The sequence below is a fragment of the Patagioenas fasciata genome, chromosome 5, assembly GCF_037038585.1.
Source record: "Patagioenas fasciata isolate bPatFas1 chromosome 5, bPatFas1.hap1, whole genome shotgun sequence".
NCBI classification, from domain to species: domain Eukaryota; kingdom Metazoa; phylum Chordata; class Aves; order Columbiformes; family Columbidae; genus Patagioenas; species Patagioenas fasciata.
The window spans coordinates 61,982,037-62,001,836 of record NC_092524.1 but is presented as its reverse complement, the minus strand read 5'-3'; the positions used below and the strand labels follow the sequence as shown (position 1 = coordinate 62,001,836).

Below are 19,800 nucleotides of genomic sequence, written 5' to 3'. Positions count from 1 at the left end.
GGAAGTAAGTCCAAGCAGAGGATCTAAGTCCTCAAACTGCATGTTTTGGAGATTTTTTTTTTTCTCCTAATATTTTTTAAGTGTAAAGCGTACATGTGTGCTTGGAACTTTCATCCTGGAAAGACTCCTTCTGAGAGCCGTGCAACACGTCCATCCTGCTCAGAGCACGGGCAGAAGCGAATCTTGGGCTGCCGGCAGGTTTTACGTTGTTGGTGCAGCCAGGACGTGGTATTTCCCCACGGTGGGAGATGTGTGGGCATTCCAAAGCCCTCTGGAGCTGAAGTATGCAGAAGTACAAAGTGTGGAAAGCCAAAGCACAGGCGGAATATTTCTGCTGCGAGCTGATGTCTTTGCTGATCGGCGCCTTTGCTCTCTCTGCTTGTGTAGCTGTGGCAGTGTGTTTGTGTTTGTTTTTTTGTTTTTGCTTTTTTAAACTCCCAGCTGCGTTCAAGGGCCTCCGGTCTCTCCCTGATAATGAAGAATGTGGGCACCTTCGAAGTAGCTTGCGGCAAGAGCCAGTCTCATGATAGCTGCTGGCTCTCCATGGACCACCAGAAGTCTTCAATGAATCTAAATTGGGGTCCATACACCACAATTTGAGATTTACTGATGCAGCATGACAGCATGTTTATTATTCATAAACATGGCTTTTATTTTGCTTCCCTCTTAAAATCAATTGCTGAACTTCAGTTTCTCATCAAGGATTTTATGAGGAGACTAAAAATATTTATTGTTTTGGTTTTGTTTTTTTCTCACTTGGAATGTGGGGATTCCCTGTGCAGGCGTTATGTTTTTCTTTCTGTTATATTATTTGCTATTATTTTTCTTTTTAATATTTATGATGAGTTAGCTCATCCAAAACCCTGAAGGATAAATCCTTCTGTTTAACCCAGTTCTCTCCCTTACTTCCAAATCCCATCTGTGAGTTGGAGTGTTAAATTCTGGAGGCTTTTGTCATCTGGTCGATAGCATGCGAAAAATCTGGAAATTGTGCACAAGTGATATTCTGTGCATTTAAGGTCATACATCCTTAAAAGCAGGGGTCTCAATCTTCTCGTCTGCGTTTGTAACTTGAATCCGCCATAGCGGGGTGTTTGTACAGTTGCTGGATCGTTGTTTTTAGGTTCACGCTGGAGTCTCGTGCATGGCTGACAGGTGACTGAACCATGTCACCTTTGATGTGTCAGATGCATTGACGCTGTGATGTTTACAGCTGTTGTGCCTTCTCTTTCAAATTCCATCTCAACGCACTCTAGAGCTGCTCATTAGGAAACGATGATCCTTTAAAGTGAAATGACCTTGTTACTTTATTGCTCCCCAGCTATCCTGCATGTTGCAATAAATCGTGGATGAGTGCAATACTTTTTTGGTTAGGGTATATTTTAGATACTAACACCATTTCTCTGTTTTGTGCAGTCAATAATATGGGCGTATGCTCGTTGTGATAAAGAACTTTGAAGAAATAAGCATTTTAGAATGCTTATTTAGAATTCCATTTAGAATTAATGCAGGTGAAGGAAAGAATTGTAGTTAGTAATATAGATTATAATGCAGAATTATTAATACGCTCCCTAGAGTAACGTTTGAAGTATGTCATAGAATCATAGAATGATTTTGGTTGGAAGACACCCTCAGGATCATCCAGTCCAACCATAACCTAACTCTAGCACTAACCCATGTCCCTCAGAACCTCTTCTAAACGCCTTTCAAACACCCCCAGGGATGGTGACTCCACCACTGCCCTGGGCAGCCTGTTCCAGTGCCTGACAACCCTTTCTGGGAATAATTTTTTTCCTTATATCCGATCTGAACCTCCCCTGGCACAACTTGAGGCCAGTTCCTTTCATCTTATCACTTGCTATTTGAGAGAAGAGACCAACACCCTCCATGCTCCAGCCTCCTTTCAGGTAGTTGAAGACAGGGATAAGGTCTCCCCTTAGCCTCCTTTTCTCCAGGATAAAGAACATTTCAAAAGCACCTGTAGCATTCATTACATACACAACAAAGCCTCTGTGGTTTTGCTTTTCTTTCAGTCCTCTCTTATTGCATCTCTTACAGTAGTTTAAAAAATAAAAATCAGAGGCCCCGTGACTGTTTTATTTTAGGTAACCCAAGCACAGCGGAGTGCGAACAGGAAGCGTTTATTGAAGGGGGTGACTCGGAGAGCAGTAATTGCGTTGTCACACAATATGTCCTGTGAGCTGAAGGGCCGCGATGCCTCGGGAAGGACGGGGCCAGCTCCTGGAATCCTGTCTGACCGGCAGCTGTGTCGGCCGTATACATATACGGGGCAGCTGCAGAGCCAGCTGTCGTTTGGTGTGAATCATACGGCAGGGGATGCTGTAAATAGACCAACGTGGGGTAATCTAATACCTGGCAGCCTTTTGATTTTTACTGCAGGCCCTTTCCCTCGTTCAGATAATTAAGGGGAATAATTAGTGAATAAAGAGAGGCAGAGCACAAACTGTTGTTACATGGAGTGTCTCAGTGCTTCTTTTTGTGTGCGAAACCTTTAAAAAGGTTTATGAGAGATTCAGATCCTCCATTCGTTAAACTTGGCATCAACTTCATTTGTCTCTTTCACCCTTTAAGTTTTGAGTGTAAAGTGTTCTGTTGGAACATAAAGCTCACACAGACACCATGCGACAATAAAACATGCTGGTGGCATGGTCATGGTTTGTGCTCTTGGCAAGAGTAACAGCTCAGCGCAGATCCATGGAAGTGTAAAGACGACAACTAAAACCTGAGGACAGGGGCTGGAACATGAGACTGTTGGTGTCAGCTACAGACAACTGCGTTGGAGACACAAAGTCTAGAGAAGTCCTTGGAACATCCACTCCATAAGCCACAAAACACTCCCCACTCCCTTCAGCAACCTTCAGTGCAGAAGATCAGAAATGCTCTATAATGGGGCTTCTATGGAGCAAGCGGGAGAGGTGGAGAGCACTGGGGTCTCGAATCCCTGCACCAGACAGGGCCTTGTCAGGTAGAAGCGCCCAGAGGAAGGGAAAAATGAACCGTGCTGGACTCCTTCCACTGTGAGACCTGGCAGAAGTCCACCCCACTGACAGCTTCTGGGTTTGCAGCCCTCTAAGCAGAGGCAGGAGTGCTAGAGCTAGTGAGCGATTGCTTTTGGAGGGGCGCAGAGGGGAGGAGAGGAAACATTTCCAGGCGATTTGCCTGCTGTTCTACAGCCTTACAGCCGGTCAAAAGCTAGGAGTTGTGTTCTCTCTCTTAGTGTTTGATGTATATTAGTCATTCAGTATTTGTGGGTGGTCTTTTCGGACGTGCAGAGCCACCCTTTGCACGGTGCAAGTTGATACGAAGATGATGGGGATGTTTAGCTTGTTGCTTGTGAAGTAACAGGTTGATGGTCTTTTCTTTCCATAATGGCTCCTTGGTGGTCTGGTTTTTAGTTTTGGTTTTAGTTTGTTTTTTGTTTTATTTTGTTGGTTTTTTGTTTTTTTTTTTTTTTTTTTTTTTAAATTTGATCCCATTTGAACAATTTGTGATGAATAAGCAAGAACTTAACAGCTGGCTTTGTAACGTGAGAACATTTCTCAGCCTTTGGGCTTTCAAAGGTTGTGCTTATCATGACCATAATATAAGGGAGGGTGGGAGGAAGAAGAGAAGGAAGCTGCTGTCATGTACCCGCTGCTTCCTCTTCCCCTCCTGCTCACCTAACACGGTGAACGTGGATACCAGTTCTTTTCAAACAGATCTTCTGCAAATGCTCTTCTGGTAGATTTGACTGTGACACATGAAAACATTAACTTGCTGGGGTAAACTTTGCCACGAGTTCTGTGTCCGTGCCTGGTTTGGGAATGTCTTTTAAAGCCTTTTTTCTTATGTTTCTGCAGGTGCTGGAAGATAATGACTATGGTCGTGCAGTGGACTGGTGGGGTTTAGGAGTCGTGATGTATGAAATGATGTGTGGCCGGCTCCCTTTCTACAACCAGGACCACGAAAAGCTCTTTGAACTCATCCTCATGGAGGAGATTAGATTTCCGCGCACTTTGTCACCTGAAGCAAAATCTCTCTTGTCAGGTTTGCTGAAGAAAGACCCTAAGCAAAGGTGAGACTGTTACTTAATAGTTGCACTCTTAAGCACTTGTGACCCTCAGAAATACCAAAAAAAATGTTAAAGGCTTCACAAAGAAGTTAATGGTTGTGCTATATACAGAGACACATCTATGAAAGAGAACTAACTAGCTTCAAGGCAACTGACTTAAAAGTGACTTTCTATTCTGCTGTGTGAAAGGCCCATATTGCGGTCATTGTAAAACAACTGAAAATGGCACAAAGGGCTATTGAATGCATGTGTGCCAGTTGTTTCTCTTTATTTAAAGTTGAGGAAGGTATTTCAGACAAAACTGTAGATTTGTTCCTGATCCGTTCAAAATGGTCATCCACCGAGATGCAGCAAGTGGACCTACTCATTTTTGGTTTAACCGTTGGCATGAGCTGACACTGCAAACAGCGACGTGAAGCAGCTTTGGTAATCAGAAGGCTGAACTTCAGAATGCAATGGCTGCCATCAACACAAAACTATAGCCTGGGATGAACCAGATTAACCCTGCCCTTGGTTGCTTACAAGGTGCTCTACTCGGAATGCTTTCACCTTCTGTCCCAGTTCAGGCTCCTGGCCATTTACTTGAATTTTTCTTTAAATCTGTGCCAGTGTTTCTGCATCCTGCTTTGGACAGTAGGTGGTGGTGTTTGTACCATGCTCATAGTGGAGTTTGTACCACGCTTAATCTGCTTGTCCTATTTTTTCCTTTTTTTGTTTTTTCTCTATGCTGTATTATGTAAAAAGTAACCCTTGGTTTAAAAACAAAAAAGACCAAAACAAACCCCAAGCCCTTAATGGCTAACAAACAGAAAATAAACAAGATCCAATAAGGATGTTGACCCTCACATGAAGATAAATGTCAGTTTAAAAAGCTGCCATCTCGTCAACCCAGACATTTTTAAAACAAATAATATTGTGATTCTGTCACTGATCTTCTGTCCTGAACCTTCCACCGTAAATGGGCCTCAAAGAGGAAATCTTTCATGTGAGGGGCAAGCAGACTATTCCAGTTTGCTTTCTGAGGTTTAGTCTCTGTGTGTGCGTGCACGTTGCAGGAAAATGGGGTTTGCCAGTACAGGGATACTTGCAGCAAGGACTTTTGTCGTCACTGTGGGCTATTTCCATCACTGTTTTTGATGGAAAATCTCGTTGAGGCGTCTTGTGATGCAAATCCAGTTTGTACCACTGGAGGATTCAACTTAGTGGTGACATGGGGAACTAGGAACGGTTGTAGTCGGGTACGTGTCCAGTTTTGTTCTAGGTGGTAAGAGCCCGGTGCCTGCGAGGGGACCCCCAGGAGCAGCCCGCCGGGCACTATCCTCTGCCAGCAGGATTCCTGTCCAGCAAGGCACTGGGTTAAATACAACTGTGACCCTTTCGTAGCTTATTCAGGTGGGGCCTTTCAGTCACTGGAAAAACAAGCAGCATCTGCTGTAATTTGTTCTTAAAGGAGCATCTCTGCTGAACCAAAATGCAATTTGTTTACAAACAAAGAACGCCCACTTGTTTCTAATTACAAGGTTTTCCCAGTGCCAATAATTACTCAACAGTATGCTCATTTTATACAAATAGCCACTTCTTCATATGTATCTTCTGCAGGCTTGGAACCAACGATGCTCTGGTCTTGTTGGACAGATGATTTTCATGCTGCTGATAGAAATAACTATAGACTAGACAAGGCTGCACACATGCCCACAGCTTGCTAATTACACTGGTGCTTCCCAGGCTTTTTGGATCATGGACCATTCTTAAATACTGGTTTCTCACCAATAACCATTCACCCAGCTTTTTAACTGAAGTTGTGATTCTGCAAATCCACTGCGCTTCAGGCAGTACGGGGAGCTGAGCTGCAAGCCCTAGGGGTACGAGTCCTGACTTCTGGACTTGTAGTTTTGTGTTCTTTTTACTGTGTGGTCTGTGTGCTGGGGTGGGCGCCTGGGATACTTGGTAGTTGACTCATAGTGAATTCAGGGAGCCATATTGAAGAAAAACAGCCAGATCGCACTGAATGTATTTTCATAGCTAAGTTAAATAATGTGCGATAGTCTGGTTGACATTAGCCGGTTGGTGATGCTTTCGGGAACCACTGTGTCATTCAACAGAAATCTCCTCTTCCACAAAGCCCAGTGGTGGACAGAAGCTGGGGTCATAATGTTGTCTGTGGCAAAAACATCAGAATTGGCAGCATTTAGGAACTGCTGATGAACTTTGGAGTGGGATGGAGGAGACAGCCAAAACCATGAGAGAAATGAAACTGGGAGATGTCCCTTCCCGTAAAATAATTAAAAAACCCCAAACAACAAAAATAGTTGATATAATGGAGCTCAGTGATGAGGATATTTTAAGTTAAATATCAAGGAGCTAGGGAATTGTGACCTGCATCAGTGAATTAAATCTTAAAATTTACCTGTTGTACCTGAACTGGTATATGTGTATATATATATATTTATATATAAGCAGTCTTAGCACTCTGTATTCAGTAATACCAGTTCAGTCTCATACTCAATGGCATATGGTGAAAATGTGAAGTGCAGTAAGTTGCATTCTGCTTTTAATCATGGCTGTTTTCTAAATTTGGTCATATCGTATCCGTTTTGTAAGAGAAAAGGAATTTTGAAGTTTCTTTTGGGATTGATATAAGTTTATTAATCTTGTAATGTGAGCCCTAGTTTTCCTAAGAAGGAAAAAATCTGCTCTGTAAATACTTCTTTTAATGTGACCTGAAATTCTCCTTCTCTGCTTTGTGACATGTATCAAATGGAAGGAAGTAATCAGAGCATTTTTTTTCACATGTAGAACAGTGGAGGTTTTAACTTTTATGTTTGTTTCTGTGGCTGTGGAGGCTGCAACCTGTGCAAGTGGGCATGGATCGGAGCACTTTGTATAAACGGGCTGAGTTTAGACAGGTGGGTGGGTGGGTTTGTAATGAGCAGAGTGTACAGCTTGCTGTAATCAGCAAGCTCTGAATCTTGGCAGGTGTTAAGCTTGAGAGAACTTCAGGATGGTTTCCTCTGAATTGCGATCATGTGTTTTCACTACATGCCTTAGTGCTCTCTGTTATAGGTCAGGGCTGTTCACCCTCTTTCTGATGGGATTTGTAACAAGCTGCTTCATCTACTTCTGTGGTGCTCTTGGATTTTGGCAGGCAGGAAGAAGATGCAGCATTTCACCAATGCCTTTTAAAAGATTCAGTGTCTTCACAGAGTTGTAGTTTTGGCTTTGGAGCACTGAAGGTGGTTGCTGGGGACTGGTGATCAGTCTCTGGAGCCACAGAGAGATCATAGAATCGTTTTGGTTGGAAGAGACCCTTAAGATCATCGAGTCCAGACAACTCCTGTGTCCTGGATATCACTTGAACTGCACAGTGCTCATCAAGTCTTCATACGTGTTTCCCCAGGTGCTTTGAAGTAGACTGAGGCTTAGCTGTTTTGTATGATAATTTTAGTCTAAATTGGTTCAGTCCAAAGCTGTTCAGAACAAGTTTGGGCAGACTTGAAACAGTTCACATATAAGAAATCTAAGTTGAAGCTGAGGAAAACATAAAAGGCAAATTTAAAGAGATGATTTTTTTTTTTCCCCCCAAGCCTCAGAATCCTCAAACATGTCCCCTTTGTGGTTACTAATGTTGGGAAGTGGGAGCTCTTCCACTGTCACTGGATCCACCATGTTCGTGTTGCACACACGTGGTTAGTGGAGAAGTAGGGAAGTAAAGCTCAGCACAGAGCTGGGAGTTGCGTTATGCTTTCCAAAAGCCTTAATCTCTGAGCAGGAAAGCCCCCCAAAGACTCTTTGTACAGCACTTTGGGAAGAATACAGCCTTTTCTGTCCAAATCAGGAGTCATCAAAGCATGAACTTATGAATGGGATTATTTGGCAGGGCAGAGTGAAGGCAGCAGTTTCCTGCTTTCCTGCATTGGAGCCTGGCTGGTCTTACAGTGGAATCATTTTAACTACAAAACTAGGAGTTTGTGGGTTTCTTTTTAAAGAGCTGGGCATGGACCTGGGTGCTGAGCACTGTTTACTTGTGCAGGGGCAAGTATAGAAAGAAGTATTTTTCCTGTGATCCACTAACTGCAAACTTCTGGCCTGTGATGATAATAATTTCACTGTTGATGGTGTGCATATGCACTATGTTTATATATATATATATATATATGTATATATATCTTAAAAAATTACAGTACCTACATGTTAAAAAATATTTGTACATGATTCCTCTCTGGAATGATAACTGATAACCCTTGACTGTGGAGCACAGACAATTGTCATTAAATGATTAAAGGAACTTCCAAGCATTACACAATTTTGTAAAAATTAAAAATGTGGAGGTGGTTTCAGTTTAATATTTATGTTGTGCTTATTAATAATTTTCTCCTTGGGATTTAGCTGAAACATAGAAGCAAAGGTTCTCAAATATAGATGGAATTTAAATGAATAACCAGAATTGTTTGACAGGTATTTTTTAAGGAGACCAATTTAGACTGAAGTCTGGGTTGTTTGTTTGTTTTAATTGCTTTTTTGCCTGTATGCTTTCTGTTGTATTTCCTTGTATACTGTAAATCTCAGTAGCTTTTTCTTTTTCAGTCCTGTTTAAACTGGTTCTGCTTCTGTCTGAAGACTTAAATGCATGGAATTTTTTATTGTACAAGAATCTTTTCAAGACTTTTATTCCTGGTATATTTTTCTTCAGTTGTTGCATGTCCTTACAAAAGACAAGCCTGCTGCTTTCTCAGTTATTTTAACTGCTATTTTTGCATTAGGTACTGATTTAATTTTGTTCTCCTTGAGAGGGTCCTTTCATAATAATTGTGAAAAACAAGAGTGTATTTTGGAGCAAGTCCATATCCAATATATGAGGTTTCTATATTTCCCCATTTGTTTTGAATGGATTTGTTTAACAGTATAGATTTTTAAAAGGTAAGTAAAACATCTGGGGCTTTTTGTTGGCATTTCCCTGAGAATGTATTTCATGGAGCAAGGAGTTGTATTAGATATGGGGTTATCCAAAGCCCTCGTACGTGGCTGCAGCCAACCGACCTTCCTGCAGGCTTCTGCAAAATGTGATTCAGGTTCTTCTTAGTCTGTAGCCGCTCCAGAACTTCTGCACAGAAGCGCAGTCTGTGGATGTTTGTGGATAAAAAGGATTGACTCCACTCTGTTCTTCGCAACCGTCATCATCTGTGCTGGGGAAGCGGTGAGGAGCCTGGTAGAGACTTGGCAAAGCCTCCAGACCTGTGGGGCACCAGCCAAGGTCTGGTTACTCACAGAGTTTGTCTCTGTTCCAGGCTGCTCTGCAGCTCTATAGCGTGCTGGCACGTGGATGGGAGAGCCACCACCCAGCGTGGTTTGGCCTCCTGGGCTCCAGGGTGAGCTTAATCCTGGTCTTAGAGTTTACCTGGGGAAGGAGAGAGTCACCCAAGACTTTGCTACTCGAAGGCTGGGGACCTCTTCCCTGTTCCCCTGCTCATTTCCTGAAGGAACGTGAAGGAACAAACCCTTTTGGTTGCTGTGCTGCTAAATGGAAGAGGGCCAGGAAACAAACCTGGACTCTGGTCTCTCTGGTACCACGATGGCCTCTGCCAGCTTGTGCTCTCTGAGGATGGTGTTGGGCACGGCTGAGAGGGCTGCACGCACCAGGATCCATTCCCAGCCAGCAGTATGGACGAAGTGTCAGCCTATTTGACTTCTCCGCACCAAATGCTGTGCTCGTAGTATTGTGCCTTCAAGCTACGTCCCAGAGCCTGCAGTGCAGTCTCAAGCTGTAAAAAAATACCACTTCAATGGCTTCACATTATCTCTGATATTTTGAACCAAAATCCTCCCTTGTATCCCCAAATAATCATGCATTAGTGCCGCAGGGTTACCACATGTGGCCCAGAGGAGATTCATGGCCAACTGCTGTGCAGCACGGATGAGGCCTGGCCAGGCAGTTTGAGTTCAGGTTCAAAGAACAATCCTTGGCCCTTGTTCTGTACCGGTGTAGCCTTGGTCACATAGAGCCATTGCTCTGGGCTCTTAAAATAGGGATAAAATTTCAATTTGTCAGTGACACCAAGCATCCGAGAACAGGCAGATACTAGAGGTCAGGCTGGATGAATATGGTGGCACCTCTTGTACTTAAAATCCTGAGCATCTCCTTAACCTTGTTACCTGAAAGTAAGTCTCCTGCTGATTGCTCAGTAAGTATTTTGTTTTCTTATTATGTGCCTTTGCTTGCAGATGTGGTTCAGTCTTTTAGAAAGCATTTTAACCTCCACAGCAAAACCTAAGCATCTGCTAGCTCAAGACTGCAACTAAACCGATTGCATCTCTGAGCTGTGTGGACAGTTTTATTTTGGAATGAGAGTGCTTTATCTTGATATACCTGAAGTCAATAGAACACCCTCTGTGCTTTCGTGAAGCCGAAGAGGAGGAAGGATTTGCATACAACACGATATTATCGCTGCAGTTGTCAACTGTTTTCTTTAATGGAAATTTAAATCAGGTTTCATAAAATGGTTTGTCTTAAAATTCTTTGCCTCTCTTATGCTTCAAAATCAAATTCAGTTTTACTGTTGGCATCATTCTGCTCTGGAAAATTGTGAGGGGTAGTCACTTGTTAATTTAGAAAGAGAGAAGGGTGGGTGGCTCAGACCTTGTACAGGCAGGATCTGCTGTGGTCCTTAACACAGCATCTTTCTTTATGGTCTTTTGAATTGTGATTATTATTTTTTTTCTTCATTTGTTTGTTTAATAGAGACCCTCATTCTAATTCTGTTGGCTAGCTTGTTTTCAAATCTCTTGGTGGAACTGTGTTGCAACCTGAAATAGACTGTCCTGCAGCCCTTGCACAAAAAACAAATGCGAAGCAAATGCTAGAACTGCTCCCAAATGTATTATATAAACTCAGAATTTCTTCACTACCACTTAATAAAAATTGTATGAGGAAAAATAACTGTACTCAAACATCTAATTACTTATTTTGCCCCAAACAGGTTAGGTGGTGGTCCTGATGATGCCAAGGAGATTATGCAGCACAAATTCTTTGCTGGCATTGTTTGGCAAGATGTATACGAGAAAAAGGTACTTTTACAACTGTTCTTGCAAGGTGAATTATAACTGTGGGTACACTGAGTGTTTCAGATTTTGTTGTCCTCTGTGAGGTACCCAGAAACCCTCCACAAAAGAGGTTTGTAAGTGTTTTTAAGAAGGGTAAATTGCTTTTTGTTTCTTAAAATACTGTAATCGAATGACTTTTGAACCAAAGCTTTTTTTTTTTTTCTTATTGCAATGAGAGGTGTATCTCTCAATGAGATAATTGTTTCTGTGACTGAATAAATAGGATGTAACCAAAATTGCTTCCAAATTTACAAAAGTGTATAAGCCTTTAAAATGGCTTTTCCCATGAGTTCTTGTTGCCGTTCCTTGCTGTCAAGTGACATATTGCTTACAAGCCCAGGAGTTATTGTTGGCTTCTGAGCATCTGGAAGCAAAACTTCCCAGAAGCAGTAGTGGAAGATGGGCTGATTGTTCCCTTTGCATTTTTCTCTCTTGAGTGATGAAATTAGACTGAATTAGACAAGTGGCTTTTACATCAATCCAAACCTAATTTTTTTTTTTTTGTAAAAGAGGGCTGGTGTGAAGTGTCTGCACTTCATGGAACCCCTCACTGGTTTTCCTCAAGACCCGCTGAGTTCGTAGGCTTCCTAGTGGGACCCACTCAAGCTGGACCCCAGCCCTTTCCATATGAGCGTGTTTCATCAGTTGTCTGTTCCTCACCGTCCCTTCGTTCACAGATGATTTGTTCCACTCCTCCAAGATGCCCTGCTTGGTGCTTTCACATCTGCTGTCATCCTCTCCCCTTTGATTCTCACCAGCCACATTTTCCTTAACGCTCCCATGAAATGCAGCTGATTAAACCTGGGTCTGGTGATTCCAGGCTCTACTGGTAGCCCATGGTCTCACTCAATCGCGGCCTTTCCTGATTTTCCTCCCTTCCCCCTGCAGCCCCTCATGGTATCAGCTCTCGTTTGATCTCTAAATACAGTTTAGTTCTCCCTCCAGTTGGTGGGAGCAGGTAAGAAACTTAGCAGAAACTGAGCTTTAATTCTTTGGATTCTTTCAGTAGAAATAACACACTGATCTATTAGCAATGTTTCTATTCTTAAAGAAATTGAGCATAACACTGCTGGTTTCCGTACCATAGTGGGAGAATTGTCCAGTGCCTGTGTACAATTAGAAAGAGTGCTCCGTTTGCTTCTCTTCTTTCACTTCCTCACACATTTGCCTGGCTAAAGGGAACTGAAAAATCGTTAAGTAAGTTTTAAGATGCAGTTTAGACCTCTGGCCTTTCAAAGCATCCCTCGATAGAGAGCTGCGTGTAGCCATGAGGGCAGGAGGGAGTTGCATTGAGCTTATCAGTATAATGTAGAAAAGTATATCTGAATTATTGTTCTAAACAGGAGGTTATCCTCATTTTCACCCAGCTGGCAAGCTCAATACTTGGGGTTTTGCTGGGTTTTTTGCAGTTTAAGATAGAAAGTTGGTAACAGGACTCAAATGTCTTCAGTGAAGTTGTTATTTGATGGTAGTCTTGCTTCCCTGAATGGAGGAGGAATCACAAAAGCTGGAGGCAATTTATTTATCTGTAGGCCTGAGAAAACCTTCATAGATTGTCCTTTAGAAGTACTGACTCAGATTGTTGTGGAAGCTACCAGGAAATTCCAAATGTTACATATTTTGGAGAAAAGTGCACTAATTGAGACTATTTCTGACCTTGGTGTATCCAAGGGGGCTGGATTCTGGTTTTGATCCTGTCCCATTAGCATGTGCATCTGAAATTAGATGTAAACCATTACATACTGTAGAAATGTCCATGCTGTGCAAATGAAGAGATTTCAGAAAGCCCGTCAGTAATTGCTGTCTACATTCTGGGTGTTCCAAAGAGGATCTTGCAGCATTTACCTGAAATGCAGTCTCATGGATAAAAGCTGAATTTTGTCAGCTGCCTAGAGGTGTTTATGTGCTAAGCTTGGTTACCCACTATCTCGATATAGTGGTGAATATGTTTATGAATATAGGCTTGGGGTAATCAAGAACACTTACTTTGTAATTAAGCTTTTTGGAAACATAGCTTTGCTTTGAATTGTAAGGAGTTTAGAATAACTGGGGTTGTCCCAAGAATTTAAAATATTCATTAGACTCTCCTGGAAGATTGTTGTTTTTTGTCTCCAGTGCAAAGAAAGGTGCGATTTAATTTTTACAGTATTTTGCCTACCCACAAGCAAAGCATACGCAATGAGATTTTAATCACATGGAGTTTTCTCTGGCTTTTTTTGGTCTCTTTAAACCAAGATAAGCCTGTGGGTATCATGCTGGTCTGCAGCAGTGGGAGGCTACAGGTGGCACCTCCCCGCCAGTTGAACTGCAGAGCTATTGCAGTGACAGCTTCCCAGGAAAGCAACGTATTTGCTTGGTAAAGCCAGTGTTCGAGCTTTCTGCAGCTTCCCCTCTGTTTCCAGCTCAATGTTCTGAATTTGACAGCTAGGGGGAAAAAAATGCTCTTGTGGGTGCGCCATAATCTGTCTCAAATTGCTTTTAGCAGATACTAAGATAAAAGGGAAGATGCTAGAGGCAGCGCTAGCCCGTTACATGTGTGTTCTGAGCTGGATGTTCTGACGCAGGTGGCTCAGGTCCCCGATCAGGCGGGGGTCACCGTGGGTGCCACGACCCCCCTGGCTTCAGAGGACACACAGAAGTTCACCTGCACACACGGCTGGTCAGAAACACACCGAGGTTCCCTATAAGGAGCAGGCAGAAAATGGCTGTAAGGAGAAAGAGAATAGAGTTAAAACGTGAAAGGAAGAATGTTCGTCCTCAACAGGATTTTTATTCTCAATCAGGTCACACCAACATATTATATATAGTGTTATTAACATTATAATGTGAAGCATTCCCTCTTCAGTAGCTTCAGCAGGACTGTCAGGCTCAGAGTGACTCGCGATTTGGGCATATCCTGTTTCCTTTTCCTTTTTAAACTCAGGACATAAAAACCACTTCTAATCACCCAATTTTTTTTTTGTTTTTTGACAGGAACATTTGCCAGGCTCCTTTAAGCTATCCTGGGGCACAGAAGATTATTAGTAGTTAAAAAAATGATGAATGCATACTATAACTATGCTCTCTTATAAGAAACAGAATTTTTGTGTTCCTTAATTTTAAAAAAATGGCTTTAAAGTGTAGAATCTTTCTTTGTATTTGGAAATACGACCGTATGTGTAGATTACACTTCTTAAAGGCTCTACATTGAAAATGGAGGAGCTTTATTGGACTGTAGTTTGTCAGACGGGGCAACATTCTGTTAGGTGCTCTCAAAACAGATCAGAAACATGATCCTGGCGATCAGGAGCTTGAAGCTTAGTGCTTTTCTTATTAACTGACTTACCAAGCAAACGATTCTTCAGATCTAAGCTGCAGGAAAAGCTGGGGGTGGGTGGGGAAGAGGTGTTTTGCACACTCGAGATGTGCTGATTTTTTTCCAGGTAGTGATTTCTGCCAGTGCTGTTCTTATTTCTGGAAGAGCAGAAGTGCGAGTCTCGGGGTCACTGCTTAATTTACCATTTGCCTTGATAAACCTTTCTCTGCAGTTTCAGCTTGGAAGCCGTTTACTTCCTCAATCACGCTCCGAAATTGTTGCCCGGTGTGGCTCAGCGCTATTAAAAGACGGCCAGGCTTAACCCCAGGGGTGGGCGAAGTGCAGCCCAGCGCTCAGCCCTATTACATGTCCTCCGTGGAGGGCTGAGAACGGTGTTTACATTCTGTTTGTGCAGCGGGGAGGTGAGCGAGGTCTGAATCCCAGCTCTGTTGCCCTCCAAAATTGTCTGGGCTCCAACTCGGTGCATGTGTAGGTGCCCGGGCACGTCCCTGAAAGAATATTAATTCACCACTAAGCACGCTCAATTTTTTTGTAAGCACTCCAGATTTTCTTAATTCAGAGTTGATACCAAACTGCTGTTGGGGACCAGGAGTAGAAACGCCTCACGCTGCTGCTGCCTTGTCCTGAATTCTCCCGGGTCGGTCTGACCTGCAGTGCAGTTGCGGTCAGAGCTGCACGGGCACAGTAACTCCGTAGCCAAAATGTTTTTGTGAACGTTACAGCCTTGTGGTGTTACACAAGTCTAGCTGATCAGTTTGGTATCACTGAGTGTCTTTCTTATTCATTGTCATCCTTCTCAAGCATAAATCTGACTAGACGAATTTGACAATTTGTATATAATGAGGAAGGGAATTGGTATATATGGTTGAAGAAAAGTTAGGATTTTAGGTTTTTCTTTGTGCAGTTAAATCCTAGGAACAAAATTACTTAAATGCCCCATAAATAGGAAGTGCATACCTAAATAAATACTTTTGACTGTCTATGGTTCCTTCTTTTTGAACTGGCATTATTTAAACTTATTTTAGGAATTTAGGAAAAGGCACTGTAGCTTATAACTCCATTTCAAATGCTCCCTGTTGTAAACAAGAAACTGCAAGAACCCGTACATGGATGGTAATTATTTTTCTTTTTCTTTTCATAGCTTGTACCTCCGTTTAAGCCACAAGTTACATCTGAAACAGATACAAGATATTTTGATGAAGAATTTACAGCACAAATGATAACAATCACTCCTCCTGACCAAGGTAAAGTTTTCTCACATGTTGCCCACTGTATTCTTCTGACGACCAGAAATAATTCACTGTAACGTTACCCAGTCTCTTTAGACCATGTGAAAAAGCATCAGTTTAAACTTGCTGGTTTTCCATATGTGTGTTTGACCAAGAAGTTGGTAAACGGATGTGAAACTTGCCACATGTCTTTCCAGTTTGGGAAATGAAAAACCTGTTGTAGGAGATGGTGAAATGATTTGTACTGTTGTCTTTTCCAAGTTTGTTTATTGCCACTGGAAAATAATTCTTTTCCTGAGTTTTGCACGTGTACATCTGCACACAAACCGAGTGTGCACATAGTCAGTTGAGTATGGACTAACATCCATATTCAATGAAAAAATGTTTTATTTGCATGGAAACGAAGCATGTTTGATGCTCTGAAATAGCAATTTCCAGAAATCCCAAAAAGTGAACATGGATTTAAGCAGCGCAGCTCCTGGCAATTTTAAATGGACGTCCAAACAACTATTTACATGCAACAATCAGGATCTTCTGTGATGTCCATTTAATGGGGTGAGATTTAAGAGTTCCTGTTTCTTCGTTCGTTCAAGTTGTGGAAGTAAAAGGCGACAGTGAAATTTTCTGAAATAACTTTACCGTGGGTTATCTTATTGTTTGTTCACGTAAAAAGGTACCAAATGTTGTCTACTCGTTTCTTCATTTTTCAGATGACAGCATGGATTGTGTAGATAACGAGAGAAGACCTCATTTTCCTCAGTTCTCCTATTCAGCCAGTGGAACCGCTTAATGTTTTGCAATGTTTTCCCATTCAGAAACAAAACAGACTGCATTTTGGGGACCTTACTTCAATGGACACTAGAGAACTTTCTATATTATCTGAATTACAAACTGTGTTTGTATTACAATTTAGATGAATTTGTAGGAAGCCTCACAGATTCTGTATTTAAAACAATTCTTTGATGCATTTTTGAGAAGGAAAACAAATCCATTCTTAAAGTGTTATGTCAAGGCTTTTATGCTGAATGACCATAGGTTTTTAAGAATATACACCAAAACTGTTTACTTTAGAAATAATTAAGGTATTCAACATATCAGCAACTCTGACCAGAAAATCCCCTTATTTTATTTATTTCATACAGTTCATTATCTAAATATAGAATCTGCACTCTGAACAATTAGATTTCTATAGGAAGATGTAAGACTTTAGTAGCTAGTGCAATAATATAAGCAACAAAGTGAACAAACTCTGGAGGGTTACGGTTCAAACGCATTTTGGACAGCAGTGAAGTGTCATCCAACTCCAGAAAACCAACTATAGGAACAGCATTAATGGCCTCAGTGAGGTAAATCAAAAAACAAAAGTTATTTTTGTTATAACATCTGCTACAAGACATTACATATCCAACAGAACCCAGTGGAATTGCCACATCGTACAGACGAGTATTCCATTCTAGACAGTGCATCTAATGATTCCATTTGCGTAGAGTTTAGGAATACTTCATAGGATTGGCTTCTCAGAACCTAGAAAACGCTTGATTTACCGATCTAATATGAAATGCAACAACGCAAAATCACCCACTTTCACCACTGTATAAAAATATCATGCAGATCTAAGTGAGAAATCATCTTAATGAGCGAGTCAACCAGACAAAGTACATTTTGGCACTGAAGTAATGACTTGTTGCCGCTTTTTTTTTTTTATGAAAAGGTATATGAATATATATAAACACTGAATGATTTTTTGCATCATGCCAGATCATTTCTTCTTGAGTGTGCATTAAAGGTATCAGCCAACAGTTCATGGTGCCTTCTCACTCTTGAAAATTCACCTTAACAGTGTTTCCCATGTATAAGAAAAGAACTAGGTTGAAACTTCATATGTTTTTGAATAATAATGGTGTTCAAAAAGTGAATTCTTTTTTTTTTTGTTTTTCATTTTTAATCTTAGTGGAAAATTCCCCACACCCTATTTTTGTTGTATCATGTTTCTTTGTAATTTTCATAAAAGCAGTCTTATTCTGTCTCTGCTGCGGATGAATTTATTCCATTGTAGGTTGCGTTCTCTTGAATTGCTTTTTTTTTTATTTTTCGTTCTCTTGACTGTATAAAATTGATGACATGTACTGCAGTTAACTAGCATTTAATTTTTTTATTTGAAAGGGAGTATGTTATGAAAACCCTGGCTTCCCCTTTCCATCAGAAGCTGCTGTTTCACAGACAGCCCGTTATCTTGACTTTTTTAACAACATTCAACTCTAGTATTTTTACTCATGATATGAAAGTTTCCCTCCAAATACTTAAATAAAAATTGCTTTAACAAGTTAGGTTCTTATTTCTTGCGGTAGGAGCCTTCTGAATTTGTAGAGATGCAGAAGTGCTCCAGTTTCTTGAGTCTGATGTGAACATCGCTGAAGGATTTAGGCTTTTCTCCCTCCACTCAGTTGTTTCATCTCTGTGCCCGTCATGATGCAAAGATAATTTTGGAAAATGTCTGTTAAAAGAAATACACCCCATGCCAGAAATAGTTTGTCTTGAGGTGAATGAGAACGGGTCTCATTTGCCGTCGTCCTTGTGCCGGTGAGATTGTGTTACCGAGGCCCTAATCTTCAAAGGTGTTTCTATTCCAGTCACTTGGGCCAGTGTCCAGTATATAATTCTGCATTTTCCTTTCTTGGGACTAATATTATTCACTTCTAGGAGGTAGTTATACATGGCTGGAATGTCCTTTTTCAAGAAAGAATACCGAGAAAAATACAGGAATGTCCAAGAACACTGCAATACGCTTCAACCGAGCACACAAGTTGCAACTACAGTAAGTCATTTAACGTACAAAACTACTTTTAGTTCAAAGAATCAGCTGTAATTCCCAGTGGAATTTACTGGACGTTCTGTGCAAGGAGGGAAGGTGAAAGAAGGGCTCTGTGTCTGCGGCGGGTACCTTGCGCTGATGCTGGACGGACTGTCCTGTTCTGCAGGTCTGACCTCCTGCTCTCGTTGCTTTGCATCCAAACCTTCAGCTGCGTTTGCAGCCAGCCCGGGGACGAAGTCCAAAGAACTCTTCTGCAAGTCTGCAAGCCCCGACAAGTTCTCACTTTGTGCGTCCAAATAAAGGCAACGTGAACAAGCAAAGGTTTCCAGAATCTGCCCCAGGAAAATCTGGTCTTTCAAATGCAGGGACATGGTTGTTTTGTTGAGGCTGATTATGTCTCAGAACAGTATTTTTTCTGCCAGTTGTTGCTAAAGGATGTTTGTTTGAATTCCCATCTATAAAATGGAACTCAAAAACCAGCCAAAAAAGTCTGGGGATCTTAGTGTTGTTAGCAACAGGGAGATGTGAGCACCACACCTGAACGCAGGGTCTTCTGCATATTTTCCCTCATTTTGCCTGTGATTATTCAAAATGCCTTGCCTGTTGTTTGTAACTGAATGATTAGCAGCGTTACAGCTGTCAACCTGCACATGTAAAGCATGTTCTTTAAATTTTGATTTAGCATATCCATCACTGTTAGCATCCTGTTGTCTTTCCCTACCTATCACAAAACTCTGTGACCTGAGTGTTATTCACCTCAGATTGCTTTTGTATTATATATGCAAAGACTGCTTAAATCTTGTGCATTCCTTTAGTTCTTTTATTTGAAAACCCCAAACTCCTTTACAGCCAAAACCTCCTCATTCTTCATTGTGTCATTGTCAAATGTCACCTTGCTCTGCTGTCACATTGCAGCAAAGATGATGCATCCCAAGTGCTACAACAGAACAAATGCTAAAACATCTACCTGCAGAACACTGCTAGTATATACATATATATATTTCAGCCCAGGAACTCAGTTGTAAACTCAGGTTGGGAGAAAAATGGGAACAAAAAAAACCTCTCTGCAAGTCAGTAACGTGCAGTTTTCTGTGCCCACAATAAAATAAACTGCTCTTCATTTTCCTTTCTACACCATCACCCCTCCAGAAGGGAACCTCCACCTGTTTTCCAGCTGCAAGCCTCAGGTATCTCTTCTGCTCTTTGAATTTGCCTGTTTTCCACCTGAGAAACAAATTACGACAATTTTCAGAGGCTTGAGGTAAAAAAATTC

General features: G+C 41.5%; 1 protein-coding gene across 5 annotated transcripts in view; it reads left to right on the top strand.

Annotated features, from left to right (window-relative positions):
- AKT1 (AKT serine/threonine kinase 1) overlaps positions 1-19,324 on the top strand; it is a 74,420-nt gene extending 55,096 nt beyond the window's left edge. For all 5 annotated transcript variants that reach the window (XM_065838003.2, XM_065838002.2, XM_071809711.1 and 2 more), the window contains 4 exons: positions 3,861-4,075; positions 11,047-11,134; positions 15,628-15,730; positions 16,426-19,324. In XM_065838003.2, the coding sequence (XP_065694075.1) occupies positions 3,861-4,075; positions 11,047-11,134; positions 15,628-15,730; positions 16,426-16,505 (486 nt within the window). In that variant the 3' untranslated portion in view covers positions 16,506-19,324. The remainder of the gene's footprint in view (positions 1-3,860; positions 4,076-11,046; positions 11,135-15,627; positions 15,731-16,425) is intronic.
- Positions 19,325-19,800: the final 476 nt, after the last annotated feature.